The sequence below is a fragment of the Drosophila ficusphila genome, unplaced genomic scaffold (genome assembly GCF_018152265.1).
Source record: "Drosophila ficusphila isolate 14025-0441.05 unplaced genomic scaffold, ASM1815226v1 contig_414, whole genome shotgun sequence".
NCBI classification, from domain to species: Eukaryota; Metazoa; Arthropoda; class Insecta; order Diptera; family Drosophilidae; genus Drosophila; species Drosophila ficusphila.
Genome location: NW_025064328.1, coordinates 17,214,978 through 17,237,688, shown reverse-complemented (window position 1 = coordinate 17,237,688; position 22,711 = coordinate 17,214,978). Strand labels below are relative to the sequence as shown.

General features: G+C 43.7%; 1 protein-coding gene across 1 annotated transcript in view; it reads left to right on the top strand.

Moving 5' to 3' along the window:
* Window positions 1-22,711, top strand: part of LOC108094040 — a 33,756-nt gene that overhangs the window by 5,199 nt on the left and 5,846 nt on the right. Inside the window, exon 2 of the mRNA XM_017194473.2 lies at window positions 13,348-13,889. Coding sequence (XP_017049962.1) covers window positions 13,348-13,889 — 542 coding nt within the window. The remainder of the gene's footprint in view (window positions 1-13,347; window positions 13,890-22,711) is intronic.

The window sequence follows — 22,711 nt, the reverse complement described above, 5'->3', positions numbered from 1 at the left end:
GTCAGTGAGTTACTTATATCTTTTAATAATTCACAACAAACTAGGGAACATTTCATACTTTTTTTGCTTGTGAAATATTATTCTCTGTGTGACACATGCGGATGGGAAAAAGCGGAGTGGGCAAGCAAAGCTGCAACACTCAGACACTTTTTAGTTGCACTTAGCAGCCCTGCCTGGCTGTCAGCAAAGTGAGGACCCGGAGCCAAACCCTCTGCTCCTCTGCTGATTTTCCAATTTGCAACTTTTCACCTCGCCCCATTTTTTGCAGCTTTTCGTCAGCCAGCCGGCAACTTTCTTGCGCCGATCCGTCGAGTCATGGCAGGCTATTAAAGACAGGCCGGAGTCAACTTACCTGGCTCGCTGGCGAAAGTGGATGCAAATGGTTTTGTGACTTACCTTTGTTTTGCTCCCTTTTGTCCGCACTTTAGCCGCAAAGTTTGACCCGGACCGCAGACAGAAAAACCCGACCCATCATCGCGTATCGAGAGCGCTTGATTATGATCTACGGGCCTTTTCCTCGACTCGCTAACGAGCTGGTTTTGTTTGGCGGCCAAAAAAAGTGACAAGTACCCGGTTAACTGAATGACTCGCTGCCTTTCGCTTTTGGAAATTACGTGTTTGCCTAGCAGAAAGTGAAAACGAAAGAGCTGGTTAAAAAAATCAAAATTGATAAGGGAACGAATGCACAGAAAAACACAAATTGCAAATTAATTTCTAAATTTAAGAGCTCCCTGAAGTTTTTTTTATATATTGTTTATTTTTATAATAATTTGATAATTTTTGATTAAAGCTATTCCTTTATCTGTTGAATTTGCTTAAGGCTTTTAGTTCCCTAAAAAACTACGCTTTTGGCTTGTATTTTTTTCTAGTGTATCGAGGTTCTGCGGGGACAGGAAATGTTGTCCCAACAATTAATTTGGCTCAAGTGCGCGCTTGATTTCGTTTTGTGTTTTATGTCACTCTTGATGCCTTTTAAGCGGGACAAGCCGAACCCGCTGACACAATTTCATTAACCAACTTTTTCAACAACTCAACCCGGTTCGGTTTTATTCCGTTTTATTCTCTGCTGTTTTCTGTTCTGTTCCGCGACATTCTGTTCTGTTCTGTTCTGTTTTTCAGTTTTCAGTTTTCTGTTTTCTGCTTTCGGTTTTTGGGTTTTTGGTCTGCCGCGCGGAGGATAAAGAGAATTTGCCTAACAACTCGGCACACACACTGCCAGAAATTGAAACTTTTCAAAAGCAATTGCTTGAATTTCAAGTGAAAACTTTCTTCTTGTTGCCTGTCTCTCGTTCTTTTTCTCGCTCTCTCCGTGTTTCTTACCATCTTTTTTGGTTGGCCAAGAAAAGTTGTAACTTTTGCCAGAAATATGCAAGCATACATTGAGATACAGATGGACTGGTATATACAAATATACGTATTTTCGGAGCTGTGTTCCTAAGTAATTGCGCGTCGAGGCAACTGGAGCAAACTGTCTGCCTTTTAAACGCCAACGAGCGCATTGACGCCAAAATCCAAGGCAAAATGGCGTCGCAACTTCCTAGCCGCCATTTTAAAACAAGTGCGTAAGACACCCAGTCATCGGGATGGAGTCTGGGTGCGCGTATCGCCATGGCATTGGAATTTCACTCAACTGGCGGAAGAACCTCCTCCCCCACCCCTCCATTTCCTCTTCCCTGGCTATCGAATTCCCGATCCGGATCGGGCAAACGGAGAATTGTTTCAGTGCAGCTCAGTCGCTCAGCTGATTACCGAACAGCCAACTGCTTTGTAGCAGGATAATCAGACTTGAAAGTTCTCGGCTCCGCCGCTCAGACATTCTCCTTACATTTCCCGTTTTCCCATTTTCCTCGGGACTTCGTTGCGCAACTGCCGAAAGTTGGCTGAAACTTTTGCCTTGTGTATTATTGGACAATTTATATAATTAACCCATATGAATATTTATCTCTGGCTGGGAACTTAAATTCGGCGAAATTAAATCGAGTCGTGGGCGCTGGCTAAAAAGGCATCCCCTTCCCCATTCCCCGGCTTTTTTGGGCCGTAATTCCTCCGCCGTAAGCCTTCGAGCCGGAGCTTAGCAGCGGAGGCGCGAGTCTTAGGCATAAAGCTGGATTATGGCTTTAAGTGTAATTACCATTTACATGGCTTCCATCCTGCCAGCTGGCTGTATTAACATGCTCCCAAGTCCGTGCCCCAACTCGTCGCACCTCCATGAAAGGAGAAAAAATGAAAACACGGAGCGGGAAACGCGGAACGCGAACACGAAACACCGTGGCAAATGTTATTAAAAACTTAAACATCAACTGGGCGAATAAAATATGGCGGATTGTTAGGGGGTTGTTAGCGGGGATTCGAAAGGGCCATCATCCCGGTTTCATGGTCGTAATTAGAAACTTTTTAGTTGGCCCAACGCGCAGAGCACACAAAGTTGGACATGACTTTTGAGGCATTAGCCTAGCGCAGCCATTTTCGCGCCATGATGCGGTAATTAATTTCCCAGTTCCCGCCCCCAAAAGCCAAAAGGGGGCGGAGCAAATTGCCGGACATTCGGCTGGTTTAGTTGTCAAGGACACCCAAGCGATGGGGTCAGCCAGATATGCGAGGGTCAACTCAAGGATGGTAAAAAGGAAATCGATAGAAATAAATCTTAATGGTTAAATACCCAAAACCTGTAATAATTTACCTATGCTATTTATGTATTACTGGCTTGCCAATTGCTTAATACTTGGAAATAATTTTTAATCTATATTAAACACATATTAAAACTTCAATTCATATTAGTCACCCTTCGTTTCTAAGGCTTATTTATTTATACGACTGAACGTATATATTGCATAATCATAAGTGACAGACTAATCACAAGTAAATTGTACAATAAGAGATAGGTTAACCGCAGTTACTTAACAATAACTTGAAACCACCCTCGACCATTCGACGGCATAATTATTTTTGCCAAATTCGAACTCAAATTAAACTTTCGCTCGTATATTTTGGAATACTTGGCGGCTGCGGGTTGAGGTTGCGGTTGGTCTTTGTGGGCTCTCCGTTAAATTATAAATTTATGGGCCGCGCAAAGAGGCCTAAAGCCAAATGCCCGAAAATTCAGCCGAGAAATGGGTTGCTATCCACGTATGAGTCCTAGTTAATTACCGTGATAATTTATACTTTCACTGGCACTGCGGCTTTAAACCTAGTTTGCCACCCCCAGGCATTAAAATATGTGCGCTCCACATAAATTAAAGTTTAAAGCTCGGCAAATTCTGCAACATGAACTGCTCAACTTGGGAAAGTTTTACAGTGGAGATTCCATATTCAAACTTGTGTTCAAAAGGAATTTTCCGTGCATCATCAGAAAGTAACATCCTTTTCAATCATATGTTTATTTATTTGTACCGAAAACCAAATCTGAAAGTTACTTAAAACTCTCATTACCGAATCCCCACTGTGTTTGCATAAGTAAGTATGTTTAAGTTTGGCGTTGCGTAACAATTTGGATTACAGTTCAAGCAGTTGACAGTTTTTGGAGGCGGAAGACACAGAGAAGAAGAAGAAGAAGAAGAAGCGACAGGCTAATTTATGAAAATTGCCGTCGAAATTATTGGCAATGAACATTTGCGAGTGCGTGGGCGTTCAGTGGTTTAGTGGCTCAGTGGTTCGATGGTTCGGTGGCTCAGTAACCCAGTAGTAGCTCAGTGGCTCAGTGACGCAACATTGGAGGCAACTCGCTGCGGCAAGATCTGTGATTATGGAGTGGAACGTATTGGGACCACGCCCCCCGGAAAAGTATGCAAATATTTGTGTGCTCCGGCGAAAGTAGAAGCGAAAGTGGCCGGGCCACAAGTATAATTTATGGCTGGGCTGCTTAAATTTCACTCGGGTGACGCAACAACAACGTCGCATCGGAATTATGAACACACACATCGGATAGCCGCGCAGATAACATTTCGCCGGCTGCCAGCTAAGCAAAAATTAAGAAACAACAAGATGCTGAAAGGCGGAGGAGGGCTGGGGCATATTGACTAGGATGTGGTTGCGGCTGCCATTGTTGCCTTTAATCTTTGGGGCACAATTTACGCGATTCCGCCGCAGAAACCCAAACTCAGCGAGGGCCACAGTTGAACCAGCTCAAGGACAAATGATAACGCTTAACACAGAGCCGCCAGCGACTGCCTAATGATACAGCAAAAGGGGGGCTGTCACCTCCCCCCGAGGAGCGCCCCGAAAAAGGGGATGTGCACAAGAAGTGGGAGCAGGGCAGGGATGATGATGACAGCAGGGCTGCGACTGGGACACAAATTCTGTCATTAGATACTGTGTAACCGAGTATCCTGGCAGCCAGCGAGATGCTAACAACACCCTCAGAATAACAAAAAAACCGTAGGCTGTATCTCAGATGGCAACTGGAATTCCCTTCCCATGCAATTATTCCTAGGAAAGTAAGGAAAGAAAGCACCAAATATTTTCTTACCAATATTATAGAATTTCTCTTTACTTAAAAGAAATGTTTAAAGAAATTATAGCGTTAACATATATTTTCAAGCGATTTTTATTTTTAGACATGCAAACACAAAATTTGTTCCCTCTTCATTTCTTCGTATTATGGTCTAAAATTGTCACGATTTTATAATTCACCAGAATTTGAATATCAACAGTTTGCTTGGATTGTGTAGGCAAATTGCATCTATAAATGAAAGTAAAGACCACGGATGTTTTCGGTTCATTGTAAATTATTTTCATTCAGCAATCCTTTGCATAACCAAGCGAACTGCCTGCCTAAATACAAGTACTTCATGTGAGGGAATAAAAAGCGGAGGAGCAAGCCCGCTCATTTGCCCTGCTTTGCATTTATTCAGTTGACTTTGCTTTAACAATGAGCTCGGAGTCAGATTCCGCTCCTACATGCCGCATAGATTGAATATTTCCTGCTGCTGCCGCAGATTTGCCGGCATGCCAAAAGGCAGAATCAGAATCAGAACCAGAATCAGAATCTGCGTCGGGAGCAGCATGTGGAAATGTTTTGCCGCTCATAAATTTATGCCACGCGGCCAAGGCAGCGGTGGCAGCAACAAAAAATGTTTTCTCTTGTTCAAATGTTGTCGTACATGGCCGCCGGGTGAAGGTGAAGGATGGGGAGACGATGGGAGGGGGGTGCTGCTGCCACGCAAATAGAATTTCAAAGAAGTAAATCTTGAAATGAAATTAATTTTCTCAATTTTCCGAGCTGCAGCTCCGCCATCCTCAGAGTCTCTCCGAAAGGCATTTGCATAGAGAAGCCCTTTCGGGGGCGTGGCAGTAAACAAGAAAGTGGAAAAGTTTCTGGCCCAAGTGGGCCAAGATGAACCTCGGCGATTCGCAGCTGTTCTGTCCTTGGCCTAAACAAATGCCAGACATTTGCCTCGGATAGTTAAACCCTTTCTCCTCCGTCGCCGGTTGGCAAGAATTAGCGCAAATCGATTGATTGATTAGCCAGGCTCAAATTATTTATGCGCCGCCGAAGAATAATAAATGCGAGTCCATTATAAATTATAAGTTGTTATCCAGCCGTACGATTTATGGCACGATAAAGTGAAACTGCCATAAATTCCGGTAATCCAATGATTTGTTAATTAAGCTGTCAGGAGTGCATTCAATCAGGAGTGCCAGCAATCATGAAGAGCCAACAAAAGACCGCTCAGGTGCACACAGCATGCGGCATGTGGCATGCGGCAGCCAAACAAATTAAATAAGTCGCCGCCGAGTTGGGAAATGCAGGCAACAATGGCCGCTGGTCGAGAAACTTTCCCCTCGCAAAATGAAATGTTTTCCTCATGTGATTGTGCTGTTGTGGCATGCTGAACAATTGCCAATAGATTGCAACTTACCGAGCACCACACGTTGGGAAAAGACCAAGTTTCGAGTAGCCTGGCTGAATTTCAGGAATCTTTTTGTTTGGCTTCAAATAATATTTATTTATTGCTGCATTGCTCTGAGGGCGCAAAAGGGAATTTTAATTATTTACACACACGAAACTGAAAAAAAACTTTCAGGGCTTTTATTTAATCTGCTGTTTCAAGGCCTTAACGAGTATTCAATACGCTTTTCTCTCCGTGCACTTTTCTTGAATGGAACCTTTACTCGGGTATTTCCATCAACATTTCATGTGCGCAACCAATGAAAGTTTCGTCTCAAGTTGAAATGATTGCAGCAGCAACTTCCGCACTAAACTGCAATTAGTTTATGTGGCACGAACGGGCAGTATTTCAACCTTAAGTCGCAATCCTAGGGCACCTGTCATTCGGCTGCCAGTCGACAGGTTTTAATGGTCGGAAATCATGCAAAGTGCAAGTCGCCTGCTGTTGAATTGAAGTCAATTTGTTTAAATAATAGCTGAAAAGTACGTACACACAAACACAACCATGCACACGCACAACATTCTGCACAAGTCGAAACTTTGAGCTCGAGCTCTGTTTACTCGCATTACGTATACGCAGTGTGTGTCGGTGTGGTAAACTTTCCGGCCACTGCAGCTGTTATTTGAGTAATTCAAATGCACACAACGGTCAGGTTTTAAGTTGCCCAAAGATGTTCTGTGTGCTAACCAGTTGTATCAGTGAAAATCTCATCCCTGTGGATTTGCATGTTCTGGAAGCAGATTAGATTCCCATTAGCAGTAACAATTTAATCGAGCGTGTGCTATGCAATAAGCAAACAAACAGGAATATATTTAGACCGGAAGAGAGTTGGAAAGCAAACATTGCTCTCGGTGCGGTGAAATGCTCCCCAACTATACCAATTATTGCCACTGAAAATCAATGGATTTATCATTGAAAGCCAACACTTAAACGAGCTCGAAAGCAATCGAGCCGCAGGATTCAATTTGCGGCAGAGAGCATGTTTAATTGCCACAGAGTGCGCTCTGCAGCCCGAAATCAAAAGCAGCTCACCGCTCACCTGATGGCATTATGGCCGCAACCAGATCAGGCAAATATTTTAAATTCGATATATCCTTTCTGTCGCTCAGCGGACGTCCTTTCGGGGGCCGTAAGCCCGTTTTCTATTCGGGCTTAGTGAGAAATGTCAGCGGCATAAAACGGATAAGGGACAAATGTGACAGCTCCGAGGAAAACATTTCGAGTGAAGGCGAAAAATGTAAAGGAGCCGCATAAAAGGCATCGACCAGATTTGCCCAATCTCGGCAAAGTCAACGCCCGTGTCAACGCGACGGCCGCCTGACGGGTGATGCGGACCAGGAAAAAAGGACCTTCAGGACACACGCTTGTGCAGCTCAGAGCTTTACACTCGCCGGCGGAGGGCATTTCCCAGGAATCGATCAATGGCATTCGCTTAGCCGCCTGGGCGCAAATAAATTGAACTTAAATAGACGACGTCGAGGGCATTAAATGTGACGTCGCTGTCAAGTTAAGTGGCGAAGGTGGCGGGTGTTTGGGAGTAGGGAAGGCGGTCACCTCGATGGCCAACTGCTTAGCGATTTACAGGATAGCACTGGCATTGACGAGTGTCCTTAATGGATAATTAAGTGGAGAAACTTGAGAAACTAGATCAATAACGATATTTAGAAACATCTTTTATTAATTCGAAAACAAGTTATACCTATTTAAAGTGGTGACATAAACTTGTTTTTTAAATTTAAAGTACATCACAAATTTGCAAGCCAAGCTGGCCATTAATCTCTTTAGCTTTCGGTGACAAGTTTTTCAAGTTTTTCTTTTGACTTGGCTTTTCCAACTTCTTAGGCACACAACATCCCTGAACAATTTCCATACTAGAGGGTAGCTAAGCTCAATTCCGATTTTGATTACGCTCGACTTTGTTCAGTGCTGTTCTGTTCTGTTCTGTTCTTTTCTGTTATTTTCTGTCCCTTGTAGTGCCACCAAATTTGCCACATCCGGCACAGGCAGCAGTTTATATTTCGACTCGGGGTTTCAGGCGCCGTCGGTCGCTTTGTGGAAACTGTCAAGTGTGTCTGGTCGCCCGAAATAAGTGGACTGCCAAAAAGTTGCCTTCTTCTCGGTTACGTCCTTCAGTTGCCTCGGCTCCTCCATCTCCATCTCCAGCGGCTCCTTCATCTGCGGCTGCTTTGTCTCCATTGGTGTTAGGTCCTTTGCCTTACTTTTCGTTTAATAATATTTTCACTTTGATGCCACTTCGGTCAGCCGGCCAGCAAAACGCCTTGGGGGCCGAGTGGTTTTTGTGTTTATGCCCCCGCATTACGGAAGTTGACAATTTAATTTTATGTACTCGCCACATTCCCGACGCAGCCAGATACTAAACATTTATTGGAGGGCGAAAGGTTCGACTATTCAAAGTGCCCACCGAGCCGTGGATTCTTGGAATTGTGGATTCAACTTGGCTTAGGATCCAACCGCAGTGGTGCCATTCTAATTCGCACGTGCTTGCAATTTGGCAAATCCCCCTAATGTCGGGCCCTTCAATGTATAAATCTTCATTATGCACAAAAGCATTCCCCGGCTCTCCGCACTCAACTTATGCTCTTTTATACGAGTTCCTCGTTCGTTCGTTTGCCGCCTTTCCGTTTGATTTCACTTGGCTTTGGATCAAGGACTCAGGACGCAGGATACTCGCACAAAACCCGCTGAGGCGTATTTGTACCTTATTTATTTTGCTGTCATAATTTATGAATCCGCTGTGCGTACGTATAAAGCATTCGGATTTAGCCATCACCTATTGGGCCACGAAGGATGGCTGGAAATGCGGCTAAAAATAGACACTTTCGAGGGATTCTCCAGCCAGGACTTCCTCGCACAAGACTCCGCAATTAGCCAGGACTTCAGAGCGGGCTTCTTCCACCGCCAACTATTTAAAACTTGGCAGTTTATGGGTTGGGTCGGGGCATATTGTGCCACAAAGAAAGACCGAGCTCGAGCACTTAGACACGAATTGAAATAAAATAAATAAAATTAGAATTCCAGGGCCTAGAGTCGCCCCAAAATGGCAGCTTCGTTCCCCATTTCTCCGGCTGGCATTTGCCATTCCCTTTTCGCTTTCGGCTTTTGGCCAGATAGAAAGCCAATTTTATGACTCAACTTAAATAGGCACTTTACTTTTGCTCTTAATGCCTTTTTACGAGAGACTCGCTCTTCGCGAGGAGCTCAGTGGAGGTCCTTCTTCCCGCATCTCGGATCCCGGATCCGCGACATTAATGATTGCCACGCCTTTGTCGAGGGGCTTTATTGGAAAATAAATGGGCGAATAGTCGCGGCAAGTGTGTGGCGCACTTATCTGATTTTACACTTGCGACCATCAAAGTTATGAGAGTCGCAAAGTGAATCGTTTGGCCGCGACGATCAACTTTGGCCAGAAGTTGCCAAGTTACAAAGCAGCCATGCGTGGCCCATTTTCCCAGACTTTCAATTAAATGGCCGCGGGGCAGCGAAAAGTTTCCCGTGAATCCCGGGGATGCTTCCATGGCCTCCGGCTTGAGGTCAGGGGCCGTTGACGCATTTACACACAAATTACCGCCAAGTGTCAAATGCAAACATTTCGACTGAAACAACAAACAATATTTGCCATAAAAACAGAGAGAGCGCCGAGCCATCCGCAAACGGAAAAGTTTCGTAATGAAGCAAGCTAACCAACCCAACTTTCTAGAGTTCAAGTTTACTTTAAAATTTTCGCGAACATTTTTGGGCTGGCCTTGGGAGCAAGGTTCTAATTGTTAAATTTCAGCATCGGACCATATATTTAATTAAAACTTTTCCATTCGCTGGCTGACTGGCTGCAGGCTTCGATGTTTTATGGTCAATTGTCCCCGTGCACTCGATGGCCATAAAAAGTTGGCCCGCATTTGTGTCAATTGTTGTAAATAACTGCCACCGCAAATTTAGTTAGATCCAAATGGAATAAATTATGCTGCAGGGCATCACAATCGGAAATGCACTCGCCATTTATTTGTGTTTTAATTAGAGAAATTTATGCACACAATGTTCGTTACATTAAATATGAAATCAAATGAAATTAATGAGTCCGGCACAGGATGTCGCTGCCCGCACAATTATCATAATGATATTTGCAATGTTTTTTGTACGCCCTTAATTTAATTGGTGACAACGTAGAGACATTAAAACAATTAAATTAACAAATGGCAAAATACGAGGTGGATTTGAGTGAAAAGTTTTTGCTTGGGTTGCTGTTTAACTAAATTTTAAATGTGTAAATTAGATATTCTAAAGAGATAATTTAATATGTAATCAAATTAAAGTTTTATTATAGAGCAAAATAACGATTTTCCAAGTAAGAATTTTCTAGTTCTTGTAAGTGTTTCCATAACGTGTATCGCCTTTTGTCCCTGGTTGCTTTAAGCCGCATTCATCGCACTGCGAATTTCGCTCGTAAAAAGCGAGCTTCGGAACTCGTTCTTTTGGCATCACGCATACGCCGTGTGTGCGCAAGCAAACTTAATTAATGTCAAGCCGTGATGTCACAAGCAGCATAAATATTCCACGACCGCCGCAGTTGGGCGTCGACACGAGCACATGAGAAATCATTGATATTAGTCGAGCAGCGGGATTGCAGGATGTTTTAAGGGGATTTCGGGGGGTTTCGTGAGTGTTGAGGGGGCTGAGGGGGAATCACCCGGCTTGCAGCGAACTTTTGATTAAAATGTCGTAACAAAGACAGGGAAAAGCGGGAAAATCGGGGCAAGCGGCGACTGAAACTTTAGCGAACGCACACAAATTGCGAATGTTTCGCCAAACGGCAACGAAAAGTTGCCAAATCCCAACAAAAATGTTGTTCTATCTGTATGGCTCTGGTGCAACATGTTTGCGGTTCCGGGCTTTGGGTTTGGGTTCGGTCTTCGTTCTGGGCTTTGGATTCTGTATACTGCGCTCTTGGCCAAGGGATTCCTTTGCTGTTGACAATGCGCAGCCCGCCGTGGTTTCACAATGCAGAGCGATTGTAAATCCAAAGCCCGACCGCTGGAAACTAGAAAAATACGAACTGGCAGGTTGCAGGATGCAGTCCGACAACTTGCCGTGAAAAATTCAATTACAAAGTCGCACAAACCATCGAAAGAATGCAAATTTACACGCCAGAAAATGGAGCAGTGGAAAAGGAGAGAGGGAGAGGGGGAATGGGAATGGGAAAGTGGGAGTGGGAAAGGGAAAGGGACAGTGGCAGGCAGTCAAACACCGCAGCAGCACCAACAACTGGCAACTAGTTCAGAAGCCGTTTTGCGGTCCGCCGGCGACCATTACGATTACGTTTACGTATGCAGTGGATGGTGGGCGGGAAAGTGGGAAAACTGCGAAGCTGGGAAGCTGGGAAAGCGGGAAATCGGGGGGAAAAGCTGCATGTCGCAAGCAGTCAGTCACGTGCGAACGTGACGAAAATGCCACGATTCAGTTTTGGCCAAGTCCTGCGTGCCAATGAGCAGCAGCAACAACAGCAACAGCAGCAACAACAACATCAGCAACATCAGCAACAGCAGCAACAGCAGCAACAGTCGCAGCAGCAACACCAGGAGCAATAGCAATAGCAATCGCATTGTCCCGAGCTGGTTATTTGTTTGTTTTGTGCGTGTGCAGGATGAAAAGTCCTGACAGTAAAGGCACTTGGAGAAATGCACTCTTTTCTCTTGAAACCTACCAAGACTTCAAGCCAGGATTGGTTAATTTGTAAGAATATCTCAACAGCTACCATTAGGTTTAGTAAAGAAATTATACACCTCTATTTACCAAAGTTTTACTTGTAATGTTTGCATTTAGGTAACATTTTCTGGGTTAGCCATAAAAAGAGGCTTTGAAGCACTTTCAATTAGAGTGGAAGACAGAATGCCTTTTTCTGAGTGTGACAGGTGCTCTTCGGGGGAAACTCCTTCGTATTCATAAGGCAAGGTGCTGAGCCACAACAATGGGAAAACCGCAATGTGCAAAATGCGACTGCGAACTGCCGAGCTGACTGACCTCCAGGAGCAGGAATCCTTTTGCTGTGCTGTGCGGCTGCAGTTGCAAATTGCTGTGGCAACACACTCTCACATGTCAATTGGAGGAGCAATCGGGTGAATTCTAAGGTGTCAATCAGAAGAAGCTGCATTGATTGACTCGATTGTTCGCCTGTGCGACACAGCTGGGTAAATTGATTTCCAAACCTCTGCGGCGAGCACTCGAGGAAAATTCCTTTCAGGGCCGAAAGACGAGGGATGTTAAGATGTTTGACATCCCCTCACCTTTTCGACTAATAGCATATTTGGTTTCGTAGCCACGTGCTAATTAAGTGTTCAACTCGGATGCAAACGACCCCCGGCGAATTCCATAACTAATTAATATTGCATCACTCAATGCACTTAGTGCAGGCGCCTTGGCCACCAGACGGTCCCTAAATTCAATCATCGTCAGGCCGAACATAATAAATTTACCAATGATTCACATGAAATATTTACGGTGCGACCAATGGACAATGACACACAGGTCTCCACGGACGTGGTCCTGGCCAAATGAAAGCCAAACACCAGCATTTTCACCAGCATTTGTGGCCAAGAAATCAAAATCAAAAGCGAGCCCGAATGCATTGCCATAATTGAATTTACAGCCTGGCGAATTCAGCCTAATTGCCGCTGCTAAACAAGACCCAAGCATGTTTGCCAAAAGCAATTATCTTTAATTGTGAAATATTATTCTGTTGCCTCAACGAATTTTACACAAATTACGCAGCGCAAATAAAACCAAAGGCTGAAATGGGTAATGTGTAATGAGGTTCGTGTTCTGTGGGTGTATTTTTGGCCATTTCAAAACATGGCTAAGTGAGGGGATATTGGAAAGGGAATGGATTTTGCATTGCGGGAGAAACTTGTAATGTACCTTTAGATTCAATTAATATTTCAAACTAGAAAATTATTATTGAACGTTGGTTTTCAAAACATGATGTTTGTATACCTTTTTTATTTATATTAATTACAAGTTTATTTGCAAATAGAAAGTGTTTGTTTTACATTTTTGAATTCACCTTTATTAATTTGAAACTAAAACATAATTAAAATATTACAACATTTTTAATAGTCTAGGGCTCTTTAAAAACCAACTTATTTGGTTGACCTCGCGCTTCCCACATTTTCCCGAGGTCCTTTCATTTCTGTTTAGGCTAAAAACTTTGCGAAAGCCTGACAAAGTTGTCGGCTTAATTAGTGCTGTCACTTTATGCAGATTCGCTGGGCGCGTGCTAATGAAAATCCGTTGTAAAATATTACGTATACGCACGCGCTCGCTGCTCATTCAAATTAATTGACTTCATGCTGTTATTGTTTATCCGACAAACTGTTGCGGCGCCACTGGCCATCGCATATATTAACACATTTTAAAGCGTCACCTCGACTTTTCCGCTCTTCCTCCGCAGACCACACAGCATCGGCATCTCCGTCATCACTGGAGGGAAAATCAGAGGCCTCCTCCATGGCGACGCCGGCGAGCGACTCGTCGTCGAGGCATATAAATCAAAATTTAATTATGTCGCAGGCCAAGGAGGCGGCAGGAGTGGCAGGAGAGCCCGTGCCCGTGCCACAGCCGTACGGCCAGAGTGCCTCATCCGGCGGTGGCGGCGGGGGAAGCAGCATCACCAGCTTCGACTCCTCCAACGTGATCGATGGCCACAGCCAGAGCCTGCCCACTCACCAGCCGCCTCACCTGCAGGACACGCACTCGCACTCGCAGTCCAGGATCCAGGCGAAGGATACGGCAGGACCCTATCCCATCCCGGTCCACCGGCCGGAGCCCGTGGAGAACCACCTGGAGGCGGGCAACGGCATCGAGGGCGGCGGCCTGGAGAACCTCTTCGGCACGCCCATGTACTTCGGCACCGAGAACTCGACGGTGGTCACCACCCAGATCGGAGCCACCGCCCACGTGCCCTGCACCGTCCACCACATCGGCGAGGGGGTGGTGAGTATCGGGGAAATGAGGGGGTTGACCACGCCTCCTTTTCGTTTTAATATTTTATCAAAACGAAATCCATCACTGTTGCTTTGTTTGACTCGGGAAACGACCACGGCGACGGCGATGATGATGATGATGATGACTTTTGTGCCAGTTCCTTTTGTCGAGGAGTGGCTTTCTCCTTATTGGAAAAACATTGAATGTTAATTGATGAGGCCCGAAATCGATTGGGGGTTGGGAAATTATTAATTTCAATTATAATCGGGAAAATACTTATTTGTTTTGGGGTGTGCTGAACAAAATAACATTTATAAAATCCCTTTTGTTTAACAAACATATTCTACCTTTAGGAATTTAAAATGTGATATTTCCAATTACCATGATACTAGAAGAAATACTAATAACTTTCAAGGAAAGACAAGCATTGATGGTTGTGTTAAATTTAATTATTTCAATATATTTTCACAACTTTACTTACATGTTTCTTAGTGCTAATTAAAGTAAGCCTCCCTTTTATGTTTATTTTTCTTGGCTCTAGTTTTCCCCCAAGGAAAGCGGGAACTTTCCAGAATAAACGCTGAATCCTATTACTCCGATTTCCGGGTAAAGTTTATTTGTTTCCCATTTCCACCTGCCATCTGCGACAGAATTTAATTAAGTCGCCCCGCTTATCGAGCCACTTGTGTGTCTGAGGCTTCCCTGCTTCCCAGAGGCAAGTTGATAAGGTAGTAAACACACAGATTTCGGACATTCGGGCCGAGCAGAATCGCCGCGTGGCTCATTGAGCACACAAGCTGGCAAAGAGAAGGGGGGCCAAATTACACCTTTCGACGAGAGTGTGGGGGTTTTCGGCATTGACATGTCATGGCCTCGAGTGGTATTAATTTTCCGCTTGTCTAGAGTTATTACTCATACGCCCTGGTGTACGTCACGTTCCGTGTATTTGCTCGGGCCCAAAAGACACGGAGCCGTTTAGGCCAAAGTCCCGAGGAGCCGGACACCCGATTAAGCCACCGCCCATCCCAAATGACCTCGGTGCGTGTTTGCTGCGTGTCTGGTTTAAATTGACGATTTCATAATTGTGCCTTCAAGTGTGCGGAAGTTAATAAGCACTTAAGTCCTCGAAGACCCAATGCGAGTGTGGGTGAGTGTGCTGGTGTGTTAGTGTGTTAGCCATTTGCCACTTTGCACGGCTGCGTGCTCAAGTGGGAATGCCCTGGCTTATATGGGCCACACAATGGGCTTGGATTCGGGTTCGGGGTTTGGGTTTTAGGCTGGTTGTTTCGGCCTAATAAGTCGGCAATTTGTATTATGGAAATCGGGTTCACTGGGGTTAGCAAAATATTATCATCGTGTCTTGGCCCTCTCAATGCACTCGTCCCGAGGCAGTGGGCCCTCTAATTGCACAGTGCTCAAAGGGAGCCATGTTTAATTCGCCAGATGCATTCATTAGAGCCTGACATATAGTATGCATATATACATGGCGCTTCACGCACTCGTTGCGTAATTGGCAAACAAAGATCTGTATACCGTCCCCAATGAGTCGGAAATTCAATGGGTGACTGCACGGAAAGAAAAGTTCATAAATGTTAATTTATTTTATTAAATAATAAGTAGTTTCACCAAAGGAAATCACTTTTCAAACTAAATATGGGTTATTCATTTAATAGATTTTCCTTTTAAGTTAATCATTATTAAAGTGAAAAGACCTATCAATTTTTCTGAGTTCTCCCTTTGACACTAGCCAACTTAGAGCTCTTTGAGCGCTGCAAGTTCTCCGTCTAAATGGGAAATGCACTTTCATTTCATTGCACTCGCCATGTGTGCGGAGCATTAAAATCTTGAGCAGGGAGCTTGAGGCATTGGGCGAATGGGAAAGGGAAAGGGAGGATGATGGTGCAAGTTCAGTGGACAGGAAACGTACACCTCCAGACCAGGAAAATGATTTCCATATTCGCAACTCCTCTGCACTGCGGCAGAACTCCCAATCGAAATGCTTTGTCAGGTGCGCGCCTTTGTTCCCTTTGGTTCCCTTTAGTTCCCCGCGAAAAAAGCCCCCTTTTTTCACTCAAAGAATACACACTAAACATTTCCGCGATTGGGGCTTTGTTTTGTCTGAGCCTTCGCCGCCGTAAATTTGCTTTGGACTTTGGACAATAAAATGCAGGAAACATTAAATAAATGAATTGCTTCCTGGCAAGCGCGCCTTTGTCTCGGCATTTGCCTGCAATTTTAATTTTTGTCGCCCCTCCGCTTTCGCAGTGGTTGCCTTTTACGAGTGGGGATGACATCGGGTTAATGGGAGTGGAACACCTTAAAGCCGAGCTTGTTTATTGCTCCCTCTTTTATAATGCTGTTGACAACATTCCATTAAAGTAATGCTATTAATTAAGACCCTTTTCCTGCATATTACAGACAAATCTTCTAGCCAGAAATGGAAATTTTCTGGCAAATTTAAAGCCCATAAATCAAATGACACAAACAGCAAGAAGTCCTTGCACATACACACATATAAAGACACACACATGAGGGGGAAAAGCGGAAAAGAGCACTTCGAATTAAGAATTACGACACTCGAATGTGGCTGGGCGGACATTAAAATATGTCATTAGGGTATTAGTCGAGAGCAGCAGCTTAAATGGCATTTAAAATAAACTAAGCAAATACGTGTGTCCTGTGTCAGCCATCACCCGAAGGACCCTAGCCCTTTGGCTTTGCCAGTTGCACCCGGCTCATATAAATTGAACTAAATCAGCACTCGAGCAGCAGCGACAGTGAGAGCAAAAATTTATACTACAGCGATGACTGGAGAAAACGAATTTTTGAAAGAGTTTGCCTATAGCTTTGTATATTTTTTCTAGGAAAGACTGGTTAGATTCAGAGTAAATGTAATAATGAAAAGCGAACTTATTCATATGAAAGAAAATCATTGCAAAGTAGAATTTATTATTTTAAGGAACAGCTCAACCCTTGTTAAGTACTTGTTTCGTATTAAAAATAAACTCCTGAAAATACCTTCAAGGATTCCGAAAATAAAAAAAATATATAAAATAAATAGTTGTTGAACCACTTATAATTGATTAAATAATCTTCCTTGGTTTCCTATTTCCCGGCAGGACTCGTTTCGCTTCGAGGACAATCACTGTAACCCATATAGCTCGTATATATGTCCCTCGACGACTTTCAGTTGACTTGCTTCTGTCCATGGCTTTCCGCCCGGAAACCCCTCCGCTCCCCACAGCCCAACTCCATTTAATTCCGCTTCTGGTCCTGCTTCCTCTGCCACTGCCACTGGCTCTGCCGATGCCTCCGCCGATGCCTCCGCCGATGCCAATGCCGATTCCCATGTTTGTCCTGTTGCTCCTGCTCTGCGGCTCTGCGCCCGTCTGTGTGACTTGAGCACTTAATTACTTTTTAGATAAATTGTCGTTTTTAATGTCTAGACTCGCCTTCTCCTGTCCCAGGGATATTTTCACAGAGAAAAGTAGCAGTAATTAAATGTGCTCACAGCATGCCAGGATTCTACGACGCTTCCGACAAAGGCGAATGCGAAAAGCTTAAATGCTGAAAACTCGAAAATAGCCCCCCGCCCCTTCCCCCGCCTTCAGCCATCACTTCACTCACTCAGATAGAAGGTAATTTATTTATAATTTTCCAGAGAATGTTCACCAATGCAGATTAGAAAATATAATTGTGCGGGGAGGGCGAGTGAGGAAAGCTCTTGCCGCTGGAACACTTTTCCTTCGCTTGGCCAGATAAAAATACCGAAATTGGTATTTTATGAAAATTAACGCCGGGGGCCTTGCCCTCCGGATCGGATAAGTCGTTAAGATAAAAAAGGTTACGCAAATGTTTAAGCGGAGTGGCCCTGCATAGGTATTCGTCTATGCGTGTGTGTGTGTGTGTGCACATATAATTTGCAAAGTTTAAAATCAGATAAACAGAAATTGCCCTTGTCCGAGGAATGAAGGCTAAACCGAAACCGAAACCAGAACCAAAACCGAACAGAAACCATTTAGTTTGCCTGCCAGCGGAGCGACAAAAAACAAACAAATAATTTAGCCAGCACATTGATGAGGGTTGGCAAAGGATAATACAGGATATGCTCGGCATCGCTCTGCCGAGCTTAATCAAAACAAACACATAATTCCTGCACAATCATAATTTTGCATAGTTTCACCTCGGCTTCAGCTTCCCGCCACCGAAATTGGGTTGAAAATTCGCTCAAAATTTGGCACACACAATGTACGATTGTGTGTGGGCTTTTGCATGAGTTATATTCCATTGTGGAATTGTTGGGCGAACAAAGTAATACACATTGTTGTGCCAGTTCCCCATTTTCATGTGAACTCTATGTGTTCCTCATTTTTTATTGCTCACATTCAGTGGCGAGTGTGTTTGTGAGCTCAAAGCCCTTGCACTCAAGTCTCGCAACAACAAACAAAAAGCAAGGACCTCAAGCAACACAGACTTTTTTACCCAAGCACTCACACTCGCAACGACACTGTGTTGTAGCTCTTTGTCGCTTAAAAAAACATAAAATATTATAAAATATTTTACTGCCAGGCTCTGTTATGTGTTATGGTTGCAATGACCTTCGGGCTCGAGTATTATATGTATTTTTCTGAATCAGTATCTGTGTGTCCTGATATTTCTTTCCGTTTCGGCTTCTGCGTCTGAGTTTCTGTTTGCTCAGCTGCTTTTTAGTCCCTGGAATTCCATGAAAAGTTCATAGGAATCGTTGAACTTATCCTTCGAAGGTCCCGAGGGTATCAGTTATAAATAGGAATAAATATGACTGTCTAAATGTGATGTGAATCACAAAAAGAAAACTCATATCAGCTTTATGTTTTCTTAAGAAAAATTTTATAAAGTTGTCACTTTTATAAAGTTATCACTTTCACTTCTTCAATTAAACAAATATATCAGAGATCTTATTAAAAGTATTTTATTTTACTTTATTTGATTTGATTTTGAGACAAGGAAACAACAGTTCGATAAGATATCTTTTTTCCTTTTCATAATTTACATTTCAAATGAAGTAGGGCCATAAAACTGTCTATTTTGAGAAACCAATTTAATTAGAAATATTGTCGGCATGTGCCTGTGAGTGTGTGCGTGTTTGCTAAATACACAAATACTAAGACTCTGGCAGGACTAAGCTCATTATAAGGACAGCAGAGCAAACTCAAATGCAGGCACTTTGGGGGCGCCGGTCCGAGAAGTTAATGTGGCTCGAAAATTGCCATAAACCTTTTTGAATGAATACAAATCATTATCACTTTGTTGCTGGCAGCCTTAACCGTAATTAAACCAACTCAACTTGAGTCAAGGGGGCAGGACCAGCAGGACTGGCAGGACCGGCAGGACAATGGTCGTAGAGTTGTTTGCCAGCTAATAAGACATTCTGGTCGACAGCTTGATGAAGGAGGCCACGGCTCTTGGAGGGTCCTTTCTGGATGTTGATCCTGCTCTTAGTGCACTACGAAAAATATCTGAAAATATCTAGGGTAAAATATCAAGGGGGATGGGTTTTAACCAACAACCAAGAAATTAAATAACATATTTGTTTTGGTAGTAATTCTTACATCATTTTATATTTTCTATTTAGGCTACTGTCATTAAATGTTCTCTGTGTAATCCTGCCTCTGGTGCCTGTCACAATGTTTATTAAAACAAATGTCCCGAACAAAGGGCTAAATTTGACCCAGATTTTTTGTTTGAGCTGGCATCTTGCGAGCATGCAGAATGGCTCCATCATTTCTATAAACTTTTCTGGGCTGGGGACAAAGCCGGTGAGAGTGGAGCGACCCCAACCCAAAACAATTAAGCGGCACAACACACAGTCGAGTGTGCGGAGGTCAGAGTTCACTGCCGCGGCAACCTTTTGGCCCCCTTTTCCACCATGCCTCGGAAATCTTAATTATTTTAATTGCAATGCAATCATCAATGGCCGGGTCCCGAATATAATGCCAGCCATTAAGTGTGAATGGGAATGCCGGGCAAACAATCGCATTTCACGCAGGAGAGCCGCTGACAGCTGCTGAAAAGTAGGCTATGGTAATTTCCATCGCTGCTTATTCTTCTTTGTTTGCCTGTGGCTCTTATCAAAAGCAATGGCTGATTGTGTGGTGAGCACAAGCCCAAGGCCGCGTGAATGTTGAAAATATTGGTGGAAAATATTAGCATAGGGTTGGGTCAGTAATTCGCCCGAGGGCTCTTTGTTTGTGTTTATTAAACAAACGGATGAGTATGAGTAATCGGTCAAGACCAAAACTGTCTGCTAATAATCAGTCTATCGCCTTAGGGCAAAGTGCCCTTCATCACCTAATACCTTTGCAATCGCCTTCCAATTGATTTCCTTTGCTCTAAGTACTCGCACCTTTTCAACTCAGTGTGGGTTGCAATTAGTGTTTCAGAGTGACTGGTTAATTATGCAGTAATTGCACTTAATATGCATTTCCGCTGAATTGAACTTGATTTGAGTTTCGATTGCCCTCAATTTCGTATGTATGGTTGCCGCTTGGAGGGGCAAAAGCACACACCGATTTGAGCAGGGAAAAGTGAATTTAGTTGCAGGCAGAACAATAAAGTTGTCAACTCAAATATTTACTCTTGGATAAAATTTTCAGCGAACTAGTGAGGCAAACAGCACGACACTGAATGGAGCGCGTTTTCTGGCAAAAAGTTTTTGGCTTTCACCCTACAATTTTAAGGGTGGCCCAAACTTGTTATGATAAAATTAAAGTTTTTAAAGTTGTGTTGTGAAACTTCCGTACTCCGTTGAACTAATGACCAAGTTACCAAAACAGTTTATAAATTGATAAACTCAATATGAACATACTTTTTTTAGATGTGAATTTTAATTAACATGTTTTGAGAATATAATACTCTTTACAAAGAAAACAAACAAATTTTTAAAATAAATTTAATACAAATAGAAACACCACAAGAATATTATTTTAATGAAAATATACTCAGTGTAACAGTTTTGAAAGCTTCCAAATTACAGGTATTTTTTTAGTGCTATTTTCCTGCATGTGCAATCAAATTTTATAAAATGTAAAGCTGATTTCCCGGGACCATCCCTTTCCCCTCCCAGCCAGCAAATGCTTCCCCCCTTTTGGAGCCGAGTGCCAAACTGCAGCCGCATATGAAAATAAACACAGACATTCATTCGTTGGAAGGAAGGGGGACAAAGTGCAACCAAAATGGCTGCTGTTGCCGCTGCAGTTTCTAAATAGAATTTTATTAAAATCGCTTGTTAAAAACTTTTTCACATTGAAAAAGTTGTGGCTGCTTTTTTACCAGCTAGTTGCCCGCTGGGATTGTGGCAGAGCGGAAATTGGTCGGACAACGGAACGTAAAGCACACAAAATGTGCGTCAATAGCAGGCAACAAAATCGGCAAAACACGGCCAACACAGCAGTACAGCAGTACAGCAATACAGCAGCAACATGCAACATCGAGCAGAACAAAAGCCAATCAAAACTTTTCAGCGGGCCAAGTCGGGCGGGGAGGGGCAAAAAGTAAAGTAAATATAAACTTCAATGCAATCGGCTTGTGCATAGATTTAGCCACCAAGCCATGCAATTACCAATCGCCCCGACTCATCGCAAAGCCAGCCAACACCCCCGGCCAATCGGCCAGAAATCGAGCACATGGGGCCAGCTGTCAGAGATCGAGATCCCGTGATAAGTACATTTTACATTGGCTAACCAAATATACAGAGGAGGTACAAAAAATATGAGCTGTTTCCGAGCTCTTAAAAATTATTAAATCAGTTGGTTATTTTCTGAAACCAAAATATAAGTAGACCGTTTTTGAATCATCAATAATAAGAAAGAAGCAAAGTGGATTTTTCAGAGCACTTTTGTCTTGCCCATGACTGTACCGTGGAGGGCCTACCTTTGGGGAACTGTTGGCGGTACAACGTGGCAGACAAGTAGTTAGCATAAATTTGCCATAAATTTGCTAACAAGTGATTTGTGGTGTGTGCGCTGTAGCTTTTGGCCATAAATTAAGCGTCACTTTTTATTTTGCATACAGCTGAAAAAAAGGTAAAATGTAAACAATTATCTGCGTGCCCGCAGCTGCAGCCGCAGGATCCGCAGGACGCGCAGGATTCGCATGAGATGCCAGCTCGCACTCACTAACACACTTACGCACACACACACACACACACACACATGCGTTCGCAGGACAGGCGACTGAGATTTATGCGATACGCACACACTCACAGCCTCGCACATGCAGTCACACAAAAAGTCCTGCCAAAAGGGAAAGGAATTCGCAGGCTTTTGATTAATTGCCGCCACATTTTACTCCCCCTGATGGCTTCACTTGGCACCCTTTTTCGCTCCCCGGGCTTTCCGCTTTCCCTCAGTGTGTTTTTCTTCGGCTTCTTCTGGCTAGCTGCATGGTTTATTTGCAGACACGTAGCACTCGCAGTCGCAGTCCCCTTTGCCATCATAAATATCGTAAGAATCCTAAAAAAGTATATATATGTATGAGCGAGTATATATAGCGATGTGTGTCGTCGGTTGGCGTCGTCTAGGAGCTGCGGGCCAAAACGGAATTTATGCGCAATTTATGCCTCACACTCGGATTTTACTGTTACAGATTGTATTGAATAGATATATGGCAAGATTTTGCCAGCATATGCCGGGCGAAAATCTTGATAATAAACGACTGCTTGCCATTCAATTGCAAATTTCCCCTACATTGAAATATTGTTTTCTCTTCGCTTGGACAGCCGGGCAAAAGTGCAGGAATATTATGTATTCCCTCAGCTGAAAGTTCGCTGGGACTCTCGACTCGGATTATGA